The sequence below is a fragment of the Lampris incognitus genome, chromosome 10 (genome assembly GCF_029633865.1).
Source record: "Lampris incognitus isolate fLamInc1 chromosome 10, fLamInc1.hap2, whole genome shotgun sequence".
Classification (NCBI taxonomy): Eukaryota; Metazoa; Chordata; class Actinopteri; order Lampriformes; family Lampridae; genus Lampris; species Lampris incognitus.
This window is the reverse complement of record NC_079220.1, coordinates 13443409-13460968: the sequence shown is the minus strand read 5'-3', so window position 1 is coordinate 13460968 and position 17560 is coordinate 13443409. Positions and strand designations below refer to the sequence as shown.

The 17560-nt window shown below is 45.1% G+C and overlaps 1 protein-coding gene across 1 annotated transcript in view; it reads left to right on the top strand.

The window, feature by feature from the left end:
• LOC130119267 (zinc finger CCCH domain-containing protein 7B-like) overlaps positions 1–17560 on the top strand; it is a 51274-nt gene that overhangs the window by 26498 nt on the left and 7216 nt on the right. The window contains exons 17-22 of the mRNA XM_056287719.1: positions 2534–2619; positions 3159–3325; positions 7203–7308; positions 9369–9477; positions 12854–12990; positions 14537–14706. Of these exons, the coding sequence (XP_056143694.1) occupies positions 2534–2619; positions 3159–3325; positions 7203–7308; positions 9369–9477; positions 12854–12990; positions 14537–14706 (775 nt within the window). The remainder of the gene's footprint in view (positions 1–2533; positions 2620–3158; positions 3326–7202; positions 7309–9368; positions 9478–12853; positions 12991–14536; positions 14707–17560) is intronic.

Genomic DNA, 17560 nt, shown 5'->3' with positions numbered 1-17560 from the left:
GAACTTAGCCAGCTTCCTCAGACAAAAAAGGCGCTGCTGGCTTTTTTTTGCGTAGCAAATTGGTATTACAATCAAAGTTCAGCTTGTTATCAATCATAGTGCCCAAGTACTTGTATGACTCAACAATTTCAACCTCATGACCATTAATCTTAGTGGTGACTGGGTTAGAGGAGTTGTGTCTAAAGTCAATACACATGTCTTTAATCTTAGTCACATTTAATTCCAAAAAGGCTCCCTGACACCATTTGGAGAAGTAGTCTATGACAGGACCATGGGAGATTTCATTCTCCTTCAGCAGGCTCACTATCACCATGTCATCTGCAAATTTCACAATGTGATGATTTTTGAACTCACTGCGGCAGTCATTAGTGTACATGATATATAGGAGAGGAGGGAGGACATAGCCCTGAGGGGAGCCGGTTGACGTGGAAGTCAAGCCAGAAAAGTGTCCGTTCATTCTCACTCTCTGAGATCTGTTGGTGAGGAAGTCCAAAATCCATCCAATAATGTTGGTGTCCAACCCAAAATGTTCCACAAGCTTCTGCACAAGCAGGTGAGGCTGAAGGCTGATGAGAAGTCTATGAACAGCAGTCTGGCATGGTTCTTACTACCCTCTAAGTGACTGTGAATGAGGTTAAGCAGTTATGGTTGCATCCTGAACCTCCCTGTTGGTTCAATATGCAACCTGTAATGGGTCGAGAAGATGCTCCGCCCTGCCCAGAAGTTCCTTTTTAATCAGTTTTTCAAATGACTTCATAACAAAGGAGCTTAAAGCTACAGGCCTATAGTCATTCAAAGACTGAGGATGGCTCTTTTCTGCAATGGGAACACTGTAGGTTGTTTCCATAGATTGGGGACCTTTTGCATCAAGAGTGACATATTGAAAATATAACTGAAAATAGGGCCTATTTGAACAGCACAGTGGGACAGCAGATGGCTACCGATGTTATCAGGGCCAGGGCTTGTTCAAACTTTAAAGTGTCTAAAAGTATTCACAACACTGTACAGAAAAGAAAGAGACAGGTTGACCAGAGTTCAGTAGGTTGTTTTAAAACAGCAGTTTCATTACTGAAATCAAGCACATCAAATCTTGAGTAAAACTTATTAAACTCCTGTGCTATAGCCAGATCTGATGAAAAGCCATCTAAAGCCACCTTTTTCTTTGCTTTGTCATTTAAACCAACAATTGTCCTGACACTGTCCCAGGCTGAGCCTAAATTCTTGTTGCTCAGTTTGTACTCAACCTTTTGTTTGTATCCCAATTTAGCCCTCTTAATTTCCCATTTAATTTCCTTTTGTAGAACAGTCAACTCGGAAAGGTTACCTTGCTTGAATGCATGTTTCTTCTGGTTAAATAGCACTTGAAGGTTTTTGGTCACCTGGGGTTTACTATTAGGATAAATCTTGACCACTTTCTCAGGGATGACAATGTCCTCACAGTATGATACCCATGAGCTGACAACTTCTGTGAGTTCATTAATATCCTGTGATGAGTCGATGAACTCATCCCACGCTGTGCAGTCCAGACAGCCTTGCAACGTCAGCGATGCCTCCTCTGACCAGAGTTTCACCTTCCTGGCGAGCTCTTCCCCCTCTGTAGACATGTGCGGTATGTTGTTATAAGATCCACACAAATGTGGTCAGCTGTACTCAGCGGGGGAGTGAGAAGGCTCGGTAGGCTCCTTTGATAGAACCGTAACACTGGTCCAGTATCTTGTCGTTCCTGGTCGGGCAAGACACGTATTTGTGAAAGCTCAGAAGACATTTGTCCAGTGAGCAGTGGTTGAAGTCTCCCAGAGTTAAGTTGGTAGCATCAGGCGAGAGGGACTGTAGTTTCTGCACCGTGTGCGTGATCAGTTCTGAAGCTATGCTCTCGTTTGCCCTCGGGTGAACACGTACCACAGTCACAAAAATCTGCGGGAGCTCCCAGGGCAGGTAGAATGGACGCATAGAAACAGAAAGCAGTTCAATATCCTCGGTGCCTAGTCTCGCTCTTACTATTGTGTTTTTGCACCAGCGTTCATTTATGTATGTACAAGCAAACTTACTTATTGGGTTCAGACCCACTGATGGTCTAAACCGCTCACAATAAGATATTAAGTTAGTTCTGTAGATGCATGAAGCGAGGTCTAAATCATCAAATCAAAGAGCTGTTTAAAAGGTGAGGGGTGTTGGACCTGATGCAGAAGATAAGGCAGGAAGGAGAGCATCGGCCCCCCCCCCCCCAAAAAAACCCAACTCAAACAAAGTTACACAAATGTTTGGGAGGAGATTGAGATTTTGTTGACATCACAGATGAATGTTGTTTGTTTGGCCCCTGGCTGTTAATTATAGTTGTTAATTATTATTGCATAGTTTTTGTTAATTATAGTTGTTAATGTTGACCAACACGTTGTTGAATTGTCTTTGATCAATAGATGAATTGCTCTGTATTAATTGTGTAGTTCAAAAAAGAAACCAGTAGGTGTCAGTAGACTATAAACTTGTGAGTGTGTGTGTGTGTGTGTGTGTGTGTGTGTGTGTGTGTTTACAGGTATCGCTCCTGAACAGATTGTGAAGGAATCGATGAAGTATTGCAAGAAGCAGGAACAGAACCCAAACAAACAGAAAGTCAACAAAGTAAGAGAAAAAAAAATTGAAGAAGTGACATGTTTTTCTTGTCCTTGTGTAGTGTTTATTCTTCTGACACACTTGGAGTTGTGTTCATTCTCATATATCTCTTTCACATGTCTGTCTGCTTCCTGGCTGTTTTTTTTTTAACGTCTGTCTGCTTAATATTCTGTTCCTTGCTTTAAAAGAAGTACTTTATCCGTTAACTTGTCCTCTTTAATAGTGTGTAAATTCAGCACGGTCCCATTTGTGGTAACACTGTCATCCTGAATCTAGCTTTGTCAGTGTTTCTATTAACAGGTTTCTTCAGTTTCACAAACTGACACACCTTTTGATACAAGGACTGAGAGTATGTGACATACTGTAATCATTATCATATAATTGCCATGCAATAGGCATATTTTCTTTTTGAAGATCTAACTCCACAAGCATGCGTGAGTTACAACTTGAGCTTCTATTCCCCCCACAAAAAAAACTGAATTTAAATAAACAGCAAATAATAACTGATTATTCTCCATTCTTTATTATCCTTTTTTGCTTTTGCGAAGACGTCTACCTTTGGTGGATCTGGTGGTTTCAAACCAAGAGGAGGAGGCGTCAGCAGCAGGAGTCTGAACCTGCAGGTGAGGTTTGTCTGTGCTCAGTGCTGGCGGGATGGCCTGACCAGTGAGCCTGACAAATCCCTGAAGTACTGTACAGCCAAGGGCAGACACCTGTGAGTAAGAGCCCCACCCAATAATGATGCAACTTTTATTTGCTGGCTTCTTGATTTAGGATGAAAATATCTTTTAAAGGAATAGTAACTGTGAAATAAATACATGTTGGGTTGGTTGTGAGCGATTTTGAAACACTTCTACTGCTGCAAGGAGGCGCTGTGTTGTCTGCTGCGTGGCGTCCCTTAGGCGCCGTGCTGAGAAAACTCCTCTGGTCTCGATACTAATGTGGGGGTTCACAATCACAGGCAGGGGTTAGCAGGAGCTAGCTATATTTTGAAAACACCGTGAAAGAGTCCACCCTCTCACTTTTGCCTAAAGGGCTTGTGAATGTGCGAACTGATCGACAGCAAGCAGCGACCAATAGAGAAAGCCAGCTTGAAAAAGAACTCTCCTGATTGGCTGATAAGGAGTGGCCATGGAGAAATCTGTCCTCATTTATGGCACCCCGGGGCAACCACAGAGACCAGGTTTTTTTCCTCAGTTCATCTGCTGAATTGATAGCTGTCAGGATGTAGAAAGAGTCCGACCAAATGATATAGAAAGTGTTCTCAATTAAAATCATCGACAGCCGCTCAAAATAGAGAAGAGACAAAATGCTTAAGATGAAATCAACATCTACAGACAAGATTGCGGACAGTGACACTGAAGGCAGCAAGTAAGAATTAGAGAAAGTTTGAATTTGGGGCGTCCGGGTAGCATAGCAGTCTATTCCTTTGCCTACCAACATGGGGATCGCCGGTTCGGATCCCCATGTTACCTCTGGCTTGTTCGGGCGTCCCTACAGACACAATTGGCTGTGTCTGCGGGTGGGAAGCCGGATGTGGGTATGTGTCCTTGTCGCTGCACTAGCGCCTCCTCTGGTCATTCAGGGCGCCTTTTCAAGTGGGAGGGGGAACTGGGGGGAATAGCGTGATCCTCCCACGTGCTGCATCCCCCTGGCGAAACTCCTCACTGTCAGGTGAAAAGAAGCGGCTGGCGACTCCACATGCATCGGAGGAGGCATGTGGTAGTCTGCAGCCCTCCCCAGATCGGCAGAGACAGGGACAGAGTGGGGTAATTGGATGGGTACAACTGACCACTGGGGAGAAAAGGGGGGGGGAATCCAAAATTTTTTTTAAAAAAAGTTTAAATTTAAATTTAAATTTCTTAGTTGGATGAACGCATTATTTTCAGTCATTAACATGACTTGTTAATTTTTATAAAATTCTATCTTTGTTTTTTTACCGTGGGTTTACTTTTCCTTTAAATGTATGTACAAATCTTGTTTTGTTCCAGTAGGTGGCTACACATATTTTGTAGATTTGAACCCCAATGTGATTTTCAAAAATTAGGGATATTGCTGGCGGCACGGTGGCACAGTGGTTAGCATGGTCCCCTCTAAGCAAGAAGGTCCTGGGTTTGAGCCCTGGGGTAGCCCAACCTTGGGGGTCGTCCAGGGTCATCCTCTGTGTGGAGTTTGCATGTTGTCTGCGTGGGTTCCTGCGGGGGCTCCGGTTTCCTCCCAAAGTCCAAAGACATGTAAGTCAGGTGAATTGGCTGTACTAAATTGCCCCTAGGTATGAATATGTGTGTGTGTGTGTGTGTGTGTGTGTGTGTGTGTGTGTGTGTGTGTGTGGGCGTCGGCCCTGTGATGGCCTGGCGGCCTGTCCAGGGTGTCTCCCCGCCTGCCGCCCAATGACTGCTGGAATAGGCTCCAGCATCCCTGAGAGCAGGATAAGCGGTTCAGATAATGGATGGATGGATAAATTATTGCTGTTTTAAAGATTGGCCTTCATCTATGGGGTGATTTATCCTGGTTAACGACCATATTAACAACCTTCTTTTGAAATGCCAACCACAATTTGCAAATGGAGGCAAGAAATCAAGGAGGAGAAAACAAATGGAAAATCGAGCAGGAACCCTAATGTTACCAGTTATCATAATGTGTGCACGTTCAACCATAAATTATTTTCTTAAAGACTGAGAGGGACTCTGCTAGCCTGCCAGTAAGGAATTGCAGTAGTCAATGTGTGATGTTAGGAGAGCCTGTACCAGGAGTTGTGCTGCATGCTCAGACAGGGTCTGATTTTCCTGATGTTGTATAGGGCAAATCGACACGACCGAGCAATTGAGGCCACGTGAACAACCTGGGCTGAGTTGAGTGTAGGTTTTTTGAGCAGCAGCGTGACCCGAGCTTACTTAGATGTGGTGAGGAACACACCCGTTGTAAGTGAGGAGTTGATGATGTTTGTGAGTGCGGAGTTAAGTGTGGGGAAAACAGACTGTAGAAGTTTGGATGGTATCGGGTCCAGTGGACAGGTAGTGGGGTGTGAGTCCAGCAGAAGTTTGGAGACTTCCTCCTCGGCCAGAGGGGAGAATGAGGAGAGTGCGGTCCTGTTGGCTGGCAGCTGCAGACTGAGATGGTCAAGCTCAGAAAACTGGTTACTGATGGCAGAGACCTTGTCAGTAAAAAACGAGACAAACATGTCTGTGGTGAGCAGAGTGTAGGGCATAGGAGGAGGCAGATTGAGAGTGAGTTAAAAGCAGAGAACATTTTCCAAGCATCTGGCACCACAGATCTTGTTCTTATAGTAAGTGGTCTTAGCAGTTTTTAAACTGGAGGAGAATGATACTAGGAGGCTCTGATAGTCGCTGAGGTCAGTGAGCTCTATGGGTTTACACCATTTTCTCTCTGCCACTGTCAATTCCGCCCCTTGCTCTCTGATGACTTCAGTGAGCCGTGGACTTGGGGGGCACAAGCAGGTTTGGATGTTAGAGGGCAGAGATGGTTGGGAGGAGGCTACTGAGGAACAGAGTGTGTCTGTAGCCTCATTGACAGGGAGTGGGAAGAAGTCATTATGAGGAGGTATGGCAGCCAAGACCTCACTGGAAAGTTGAGTCGGTGTGAGGGACCGGCTGTTGCGGCGGAAGGAGACCAATTGCGGAGGAACTTGAGGATGTTCCGGTAAGGTGATCATGAATTGAATAAAGAAATGGTCAGACAGATATAGTGGGGGTGACAGTCAGATTTGCTGATGAGCAGTTCCGAGTCAAAATCAGATCCAGAGTATTGCCCGCTTTGAGTGTGGGATGGGTGGAGACCTGTTTTAGGTCAAATGAGGACAGAAATGACGGGAAGTCAGCTGCTTGGGTTTTGTCAGTATGGATATTCAGGTCTCCCATGACAGTCAGTGGTGTATCATCGTGAGGAATGTCTGAAAGTAACATGTCTAGTTCGACTACAAAGTTCCCCAGTTGACACCCTGGTGGGCGGTATATGACAACCACAAACAACTTAATAGGAGCAGTAACCCCAATTGCATGGTATTTAAAGGAGGAGTTGTTGCTTAGCGGAGAAAGCTTAGTGAATTTCCATTAAAAGTGTAGCGTTTTTAGGGGTGTCCAGATAGTGTAGCGGTCTATTCTGTTGCCTACCAACATGGGGATCGCCAGTTTCAATCCCCATGTTACCTCCGGCTTGGTCAGGCGTCCCTACAGACACAACTGGCCGGGTCTGTGGGTGGGAAGCCGGATGTGGGTATGTGTCCTGGTTGCTGCACTAGCGCCTCCTCTGGTCAGTCAGGGTGCCTGTTCAGGACGAAGGGAGAACTCGGGGGGAATAACGTGATCCTCCCATGCACTACGTACCCCTGGTGAAACTCCTCACTGTCAGGTGAAAAGAAGCGGCTGGCAACTCCACATGTATCGGAGGAGACATGTGGTAGTCTGCAGCCCTCCCCGGATCGGCAGAGGGGGTGGAGCCGCGACCGGGACGACTTGGAAGAGTGGGGTAATTGACCGGATACAATTGAGGAGAAAAAGGGGGGCCCCAAAAAGTGTAGCATTTGTATCTTCTCTTCTCTGAGTCTGTCTTTTCATTTCTGTCATCCTTTTCAGGTGGACCAAAGAGCGCCGGGTGCTGTTGGTGAAGTCCCTAGAAAGGAATAAGTGGGTTCAGGTCCGACCACCTCCATATAGCAAGAACTACCCCGCTCAATATGACGTACGTGTCCCTCCATTCATTGTTTGATTTTTTTTGTTTTTTCCAACGGGTTATTTCAGCCAGACGATCTGGTTGGGAGAAGACATTTACCAGCTGTGCATCAGAGCTGGTTGCTGTTTTACCTCCTTTCAAAATATGGATGAACTAATCAGTGATCTGTTTTGTTTCACCTCTTTTTTTTTCTTTTTTTTTCTTCCTTAAGTGTACGTGTACTACAGACAGTATACATATATTACAGGGACACAACATTGCTGTTAGATTGAAATTTTCATCTCATTTCACCTCATCTTCATCTGAATTTAATTTTTTTCAACACAAGATCATTTTTGTCTTGCCAATGTTCATCCCCCAAAGCAGTTCGAGTTTGTTTGAGTATATAAACTTTATCACGATTTTTTAACACAACAGTCTTTAGTTTGACATTTGTGTTTGACTTATAGCTATGATGGACAGGTAACTTCATAGCTGTCCAGTCACTACAAATACCAGAGAGCCATTCAAAATGAGTTGCCAATGCTTCTGTCCTTCCCCTCATAGCACCTGACACTGGGCCGGATCTGCCCACAGTCTGGCAGATCCGCATAGGAATCACATCCGCCCATAGACCGCCCCCAACCTCTGCACCGATTCTGGCAGATCAATTGCATCCGCTCATAGACCGCCCTGCGCCTCTGGCCAGAGTGTGGCCTCCTAAAATATTGGCCCGTTGTGCAAAAAGACACTGGGGCGGATCCGTTTTGCGGATCCGTGCCAGTTGCTGTGATACATCCGGCCCGGATCTGGCCCAGTTTCATTTTGCTGTCTGGGTCCCTTCCCAACCGCCGAACAAGGAAACATGTTTGAACCTGAGTTCAAGCTACTGATGTTTTATTATCTGTTGGTACCTGTCTTCTGTAAACTTGGTTTGCATGGCCTCTCATCTACATCCGCTACCAGCCTTATTCTTCCGTATTAGGCTGCTTTGGTGAAGTTGTGAAACACTGTTTACCCTGTACTCTGTCCAGTCCTACCAGGCAGTACCCATTCAAATGAGCATTAAGAAAGGCATTCATGGTTAAGATATTCATGGATTAGCCACTATTTTAAATACGCCAGTAATAGTAAAGTATCAAAAAGTGCATTTGTTAACATGTAAATCTTCAAGATCGTGGCTTTAAGCAGTTAGGTTTCAAGTTGCATAAAAAGCAAAGCCTGGGTGCGCGCCACAGTTTATTGCAGGTTCTTAAAACCTTAAGAGCAGAAGCCGAACATTAGGCCAACAAAACAAAGCTGTACTGAGTAGTTTTAGATAATGAAACAAACAAAATCTTCAGTGAACTTTTATGAAGTTATTCCAGATAATGGAATACCCTGCCGGCACACTAGCAGAATTTCTATCAAATGGGCATCCGTGTGGCGTAGCGGTCTATTCCGTTGCCTACCAACACGGGGATTGCCGATTCGAATCCCCCTGTTAACTTCCGGCTTGGTCGGGCGTCCCTACAGACACAATTGGCCATGTCTGCGGGTGGGAAGCTGGTAGCTGCACTAGCGCCTCCTTCTGGTTGGTCAGGGAGCCTGTTCAGGGGGGAGGGGGAACTGGGGAGGAATAGCGTGATCCTCCCATGCGCTGCGTGCCCCTGGTGAAACTCCTCCCTGTCAGGTGAAAAGAAGTGGCTGGCAACTCCACATGTATCGGAAGAGGCACGTGGTAGTCTGCAGCCCTCCCCAGATCGGCAGAGGGGGTGGAGCAGCGACCAGGACGGATCGGAAGACTGGGGTAATTGGATGGATATAATTGGGGTGGGGGGGGGTTGTATCAAATTACTCTATGTACCTTTACAAAAGTCATATTTTAAAACTTGTATTTGATAAATTTGAATCCAAAATTCCAAAACATAATTGTTGGATTGCACTTGTGCATTAGGAATTTAGCTTTTGAAATGTTTATTTTCAAACTTTAAATCAGGTTTGTTACAAGGAAATGGTACATTATGAGGTTGAATTACCATGTTGTGCCAACAGGAAAGAAATGTGTTGAATTCACTATGTTGTATTCCGTGTTCTGGCTTCTCTTCCAGATATGTGCTCACATTTTAGAGAAGAAGAAATGTACCTACACTGGAAAGTGCACATTTGCTCACAGCCAAGAGGAGAGGGAGCTGTGGACATACATGAAGAATAATGACTGTGAGTTAAGACGGGGGCTGTTGAATCAAGCCACCCTGAAATACGCAAACTCAGTAGGTCAATAGGACACTTGGGAGTAAATCAGATTACTTCCTCTGTGTAAATTGACCAATTTCTCAAACTAAATTTTATTGCGGTTGACGTGGGGTATTGAGAGTAGTCTCTGACCAAACTGCTCTACTCGTGAAGTTGAATTGAATTTATTGAAGGATTGCCCCTTGAGATGTAGCGTCTCATTTTCAAGGGGGTCCTATAGGCAAATACAAAATGATAAAACAAAAACAGCATTACATAACACACATACATTGCAAATGCACAGATACAAACAACTTGCTCACCCTCTCCCACCCACACCCCAGTGAAGCAGTAGTGAGTTTAGTCACTTTACAGCTTGCCATCTCATTGCAGGAAGTGGTTTACAATGTTACAGTTTCATTTAGCAGAGACTTTTTTCCCCCTCCCTTTTTCTCCCTAATTGTATCGGCCAATTATTCCACTCTTCCAAGTCGTCCCGGTCGCTGCTCCACCCCCTCTGCCGATCCGGGGAGAGCTGCAGACTACCACATGCCTCCTCCGATACATGTGGAGTCGGCAGCCGCTTCTTTTCACCTGTCAGTGAGGAGTTTCACCAGGGGGACGTGGGAGGATCACGCTATTCCCCCGAGTTCTCCCTCCTCCCCAAACAGGCGCCCCGACCGACAAGAGGAGGTGCTAGTGCAGCGACCAGGACATATACCCACATCTGGCTTCCCACCCTCAGACACTGCAAATTGAGTCTGTAGGGATGCCCGACAAAGCCGGAGATAACACAGGGATTCGATCCGGTGATCTCCGTGTTTGTAGGCAACGTAATAGATCGCTACGCTACCTGGGCACCCCAAGCAGATGCTTTTATCCAAGGCAACAGTACATCCGAGAGTGAATGCAACACAAGCGAGAATCTAGTCAGGAGGCGACAATGCAAGTAAGTGTCAAAAAACTAGGTTCAGGTCTGATAGGACATAGGTGTCAACAGGCAGTGCACAAAGGCAATGCATAGGGTGCATAGAAGCGATTTTTTTTTTAAAATATATATTGATACCATCAGGTGTGGAGGTGTTCAAGAACGAGCGGGGTCTTCAGCTTCTTCTTAAAGATGGAGAGGGACTCAGCGGATCGAATGGAGTTCGGTAACTCGTTCCACCACCGGGGAACTACAGAAGAGAAGACTCTGGCTCATGACTTAGGGCCCCGTTGTCGCGGAAGTGCCCGGTGCCTTTCATTGGCAGAGCGTAGTGAGTGGGATTGAGTGTAGACCTGAACCTGAATGAGGGAGTTCAGGTAGGTGGGAGCCATTTTAGTTGCTGTTTTGTAAGCGAGCTTAAAGGTTTTGAGTTTGATGCAGGCAGCAACTGGGAGCCAGTGGAGGGATATGAACAGCGGAGTGAGATGTGCTGTTTTGGGTTGGTTGAAGACCAAATGTGCTGCCGCGTTCTGGATCATTTGCAGTGGTTTGAAAGTGCATGCAGGGAGACCTGCCAGTAAGGTGTTGCGGTAGTCAATGCGTGATATAACAAGAGCCTGTACCAGGAGTTGTGCTGCATGCTCAGACAGGTAGGGTCTAATTTTCCTGATGTTGTACAGGGTAAATCGCCACATGGGGTTTCAAAGAGTGTCTTAAACAACAGCTAGCTGTCAAATGGTTCAGTGTCCATCATATGCCTTCCATATCTACTTCCCACCATACAGTCCTGCAGCCCTTTAGCCTGCAGTACCTCAGCACTTTAACAGGCGTCCGGGTAGCGTAGCAGTCTATTACATTGTCTGCCAACACGGGGATCGCTGGTTCGAATCCCCATGTTACCTCCGGCTTGGTCAGGTGTTCCTACAGACACAATTGGCCATGTCTGCGGGTGGGAAGCCGGATGTGTGTCCTGGTCGCTGCACTAGCGCCTCCTCTGGTTGGTCGGGGTGCCTGTTTGGGGGGCGCTGGGGGGAATAGCGTGATCCTCCCATGCGCTACATCACCCTGGCAAACTCACTGTCAGGTGAAAAGAAGCGGCTGGCGACTCCACATGTATCGGGGGAGGCATGTGGTAGTCTACGGCCCTTCCTGGATCGGCAGAGGGGGTGGAGCAGCGACCAGGACAGCTCGGAAGAGTGGGGTAATTGGCCGGATACAATTAGGGGGAAAAAGGAGGACAATTCCAAAAAAAGAAGTTATAATGCCATACATGTTACACAATCAATGTTTTTCTTTTTCTGCTGGAATTCCATGCTGATTTGAAACATGTTTTATAAGTGACCAATCAAAACATGAAAGCTGACTGTCTCAAATTTCAGTGCAACCAAAACACAAAAATACAAAAACAAATCAGAAAGTGTCTGCATCAACACGTTCAAGTTCAGTCGGCCATTGATCGTGTGTGTCATGTGGCCAAGAGTTGAGCATGTGAATGGATTTCAGGTATGTTAAAGGTCCCTTGAAACATAATTTAGAGAGTTGCAAACTTACGCGATCTGACATGTGTCCGAATTAAATCCGAATGAGATTTTTGTGGGGGGGGGGGGGTTGGATTTGACTAACAGCCAGTAATGACCGCAATTTTTTGGAATAATATGGACATAAATATGTTGTTGGCTGGTTTCAGTTTGGTGGTAGTAGATCATTTGTCTTCTCTCCATCTCCCTCCCAATTCATTGAATCTTTTTGTGAGCACCCACAAAGTGCACAACGATGTTAACTAAGGATTTATTGCATGTGTCAGGAAGAGAAAAACATCGCTTTTATAAACATAAAATGAAAGAAAATGTTTTGTCTGAGTTTCTAGAACATATCGTCGAATTGATGTATATTAAGTGCCGAAAAAAGAGGAAATCAGAATGAAAATACATTTTTCATTTCATGGGACTTATACTGTAGGCAGCACGGTGGCACAGTGGTTAGCTCGGTCGCCTCACAGCAAGAAGGTCCTGGGTTCAAGCCCTGGGGTAGTCTAACCTTGGGGGTCGTCCTGGGCGTGCTGTGTGTGGAGTTTGCAAGTTCTTCCCGTGTCTGCGTGGGTTTCCTCCAGGTGCTCCGGTTTCCTCCCACAGTCCAAAGACATGTAGGCCATACTAAATTGTCCCTAGGTGTAAATGTCTGTATGTGTGTGACGGCCCTGTGATGGCCTGGCGGCCTGTCAAGGGTGTCTCCCCGCCTGCTGCCCAATGACTGCTGGGATAGGTTCCAGCATCCCCGCAACCCTGAGAGCAGGATAAGCGGTTTGGATAATGGATGGATGGAATGGGACCTACTGTAACATATTTGGGTTCTTTGCATTTTATGTAATTAAACTGTAATTACACAACATTTAACAATCTCACGACAGCATACATTTTAAACCCATTCCTGCAGTGAGGGACATGCAACAAATATATGACATTTGGCTAACCAGCCACAACCGCCAGTCAAATGGAGCCATGGTCAACCAGTCCCTCCCATTTGCTGAGGAGAAATACATCGCCATGCCAACTGACTATGCTGAACCAATGGTGAGTAGGCTGAGTTTGAATAAATGTTTCTGTACCATTTTGTCTTTATTTCAATGTAAGGGAGTGCTAGAGCAAAGTATTAAAATTTAGCTGGATGGCTGACTTGTTCCCACACTTAAAAGCTGAACTGCAGAGTTTTCCATGTAAACAAACATGAATTTATTTTGTATGTTGTATGTTGTGTGTTGTGACTATGTTCACAAAAGCTACTACCTTCTAAGATGTTCAGAAAATCTTAATTTTTAACATCACTAAGGCCTACAGTGTTTACATTACAAGGCTCCAGTGTTTACATCTTGAATTTGAATGCAGTGGCTTGGAGAGGAAGCTAATGTTTTTGTTATGGTCTGGGGACCCTCTTTGCTCAGTAGCGCTACTAATGGCTAAAAACTCTGCAGTTCATCTTTAAGTCTCTTGTATAGGCCTACCCTTGATGGACGGTCTCATTAACTTATTGGGTTTTTTTTCTCTTAAATCTCTGCCAGGCAGTATGGAGGGGATTATGTGTTTGGTCGTGCGCACGCCGCTAATAATCTCTGAAATCACTGGACCTATCATTCTAATTTTTTTTTTTTTTTTTTTTGGTGCACAGTTATGATTGTATGATGAAGAACCTCTTGTGGTTGCAGTGGTTAAAAACCTTTTAAAAACGTTTTTTCTTGCTATCGCCACTCCCTGCCCTCATTCTAGCTCGCTCGACCAGCGCTGCTTTCCATCTCTTCCCGCTCTGAGTCAACCGTGCGCTTGCGTGACTCACATCTACAATTGAGTCAGATCAGGCAGCGATAGTGTCAAAACCAAAACATTATGCATTTGGGTAGGAATCTTTAAAGTAAACAAGAGCTCGATTGTATTTCGCAAGCTAGCAAATTATTCTCTGCTGATCTCAGTACAGAGAACTTTAGGAACACGGGATGGACCAAAAGTCTTCTTCTTTCGGCTTATTCCCCATTTCTCAGGGGTCACCACAGTGGATTTTACAGTTTTCATGGGTACCCTGTGAGGGCACAGCACCAATGGCAGCTGTTGTTAACCATTCCCATAGCTTAGCTATGTTTTCTTACTGTTTTATTGCTTTGGAATGAATGAAAGTCAATCAGCAGAGCAGCTATTCGTCTTTATTAATTTTATATCCTGAAAACTGTGATGGTTAAACACATTTGACGTCTTTTAATAAGGTTTGAAATTATGATAACCTGATTTCTGTCATTTCATATTAGACTCGGTCACTTTAGTGTGAGGGTCTGCCTAGGAGGCTGTGCATCCACAGACTGACTGACAGGCGGAACGCCTTTATTAGGTAGATTTTTTTTTTTTTGAGCACTGCATATTAAAAACTTTTTTCCATATTTCCCATTCAGTTGACTTGGGTGCTGCACAAGTCTTATAATGGCAGGAAAAACACTGGTTATTCTGTCCGTGTACGGAGAAGGGGCGATGCGTATGCCTGGCAGAGATCTGCACTCTACTGAGCGCACTCCTCTAGTGTATTTCAGGAAGATGTATGTTCATTGTTGTTAACATTATTATTATGGTTACATTTCAGAGTGGCTTCCACTGCCATCTATGTGGGAGGAATAGCAACAGTGAGCGGCAGTGGCAACAGCACATCTCCTCTGACAAGCACAAGGACCGTGTGTTCAGCTGCGAGGAAGAGGACGAGACTCTGACCTGGAACTACCGTTTTCCCGGCCCACGCTTTGAAATGTGCCCTAAGTAAGATGCTTCCTTGTCTACCAGGGTTTTGTAACCAACTCATATTTAATTTATCCTGATCCATGTTCCATAATCCAGGTAAGAAAATCCCAGAAAATTGAATCAGTTCACCTGGACACAAAGTTTAGTGGGAGAAGCGTTTCATAAGTGACTGTTAGTCTCAGCTGACTGGCGGTATGTTTCTCCCTCTAAAAAGTGTCCAGATGAACTGATTACACTTTCCGTTACATTTGATGTAAATTGATAATAAAATGTGTTACTTAGCAATGGAACAGTAGAAGAATGCTGGTAGAAATCCCAGTACCAGCCTGAAATAAACGTTGCTGTAGGTGTTAGTACAAAACATTATTCTGTACTACTAGCCTCAAGGTACTGACATTGTAGTAATGGGGGGTTTAGTACCTTGCTCAGAAGGCACACTAACAATAATTTAGAGACAATTTAGAGACACCGCGTCCAGTGTGGGAAGATGGCGGCGTGAATTAATGTTTGCAGCAGCCTCACCCAGTACTGGTGTGGGAAGATGGCGCTACGAACTTAACGTTTTCAGTGGCCTCACCCAGTACCGTCCATGCAGTGTCTTTGTCCACTTTTGCGTCTAAGTTTGTGTCTTCGTTTGATGGCTGGGAAAGCTGGCGCTAATTGGCTGGGAGAGCTCGGTCTGTTGTCCTGTGGGCCCAGGGACCACGGCCCTGCCTGGAGCTGCGCCTGAAGAGGAAACACCGAGGGCAGTCTGACAGGATGCAAAAGCGGGGCAGGCTAAGCTAACCGCTAGCCCATGCAGACTGGCAGCTCCGATAACACCGAGGGCGGTCTGGCGGCGGACCTCACCTAGCGTTGACTGTGTTTTTGGTGTCGTCGTGTGGAGTGCGGGGAGGTGTGTCGGGGGTGTCTGGCTGGGAGAGCTGGTGTTGGATCAGCTGGGGAGCTTGGTCTGCTGCGTCCGGGGGGCCCAGGGACCATGGGCCTGCCTGGAGCTGTGCCTGAGGAGGAAACATTGAGGTCAGTCTGACAGGATGCGGAAACAGGCTCAGCTAACTGCTAGCCCATGCAGGCCGGCACACCCAGGCATTCGCTCTCTTGAAAAGTGAAATTTTTTTCTTTTTTTTTTTATATGTTGGATATGCGTTTTTTAGTTTTTGTAGTTTTTTTTGTAGTTTGGATATATGTGTTCTTGTAGTTTGGGTATGTGTTTTTGTCTTTATGGTGCACTTCTGTCGGCTGCAGGAAATGATATTTTGTTTCATTTCTTGTGCGCAGGTGCATGGAATCAAACGACAAACAAATATTCCTGATTCCTGACAAGGCTGTTTGTATTAGCTAGCTCAGAAAACTTGTATATGTGCAACCCTTTATCCTGCAAGTATCCCCCCTCGTGCAATTTCCAAAAATGAAATTGTGCCCTTCGTTATTTTTGCTGGTTAAAATGGGCTATTGGAAACTTTCCTTTTAATTATTTCAGTTTTGACTGATACGGCATCTCTGTATGAATACATACAAAACATTACACTGTTAACATTTTAACAGAAATCTTTTTCCTAAGAGCATTGAGCCCAACAATTGTAGGAATCTGATTGTAATTGAACTAAACTAGTTATTCCTTATGTCCATACAGTTGTGGAAATTTTGGTCAAAGTAGCTTCAAAAACTCAGTCTTATAGGAGTTCTTCTTGTATCATTTCCTGCTTTACAGGACTTAACTAGCCCCTTAGTGGGATAGTGAAGTCTTGATTACAGCCAAATGTGAGTGCATGCTAGTTCACATCAGGCTGCAGTCTGGTGAAGGAGTTGATGAAAACAACCACAAGCACATAGATGAGTTCACAGACACAGTCTCTGATAGCTGATTCAGATTATTTGGGTGTGCAAACCAACAGTTTCACCACATGTCCAGGTTGCTGGTTTCATAGAATTCAACAGGGTGGGGTGCTGGGTGTAGTGGTCCCAGACTGGTTTGATTACATGGGATTTGTGGCTGCAAGGCCGGTTGAACGTAGTCCTGAATTCTCTCAAACGATGTTGGAGGCGGCTCATGCCGGAGGAATGATTGTTCATTTCTATGGCAACAGCTTGAGTGGACATTTGCCGAGGAAAAAGCAAAGCCTCGGTCTGTCTAGTTGTTGTTCATCAGGAGAGACGTTGTGTTGTACAAGAGTCAGCATACTCAGACAGAGCTGCAAGTCTTATCAGAATAGGCTGAACTTGAAGCATAATTGAAAGCCTTTTATACACAGGAATGTGGAGGTGAGCGTCAATAAGGTGTGGTTTCTAAGTGAGGTGTCAGGTTGTGCCAGATGCATAAATCATTAAGGATATGTTCTTGCGAGGAAAGAGTCACATTGTATGCAAAGGTTAAAAGGTTATGTATACAAGGGGAATGGAAGGAGAGTCAGGAAAGTATAGCTTGGTAGATGACCAATCTTCCCAAGGCCAGGCTCAAATCGTAGCACAGATTTTACGCCTGCGGAGCCTCAAAGCAAAGTAGTTATGTAGAAAAAAGTGGAGAAGCTGTGAGCTGTCAACATATTTGAAACCAGTCATGCTGGGCTGAGCACGGCACTGATGCTCACTTGTTTTTCTGCCTTACTGGGAACTTCAGTCATACCAGCACCACTGACACTAGTGAGGTAGATGACTGTGCCATTTCAGTTTGCATCTTGCACTGTTTTAGCTTCTATAGAGAATTCATTCATCTAGAGCAGGGGTCGGGAACCTTTTTGACTGGGAGAGCCATAAAAGCCAAATATTTCTAAATATATTTCATTGAGAGCCATATAGTATTTTTTAACGTATAATAAATTAAATATGTCTTACTTTTAATGCGACTTCTGGTGCTGCATGGTTTTGCTGATGG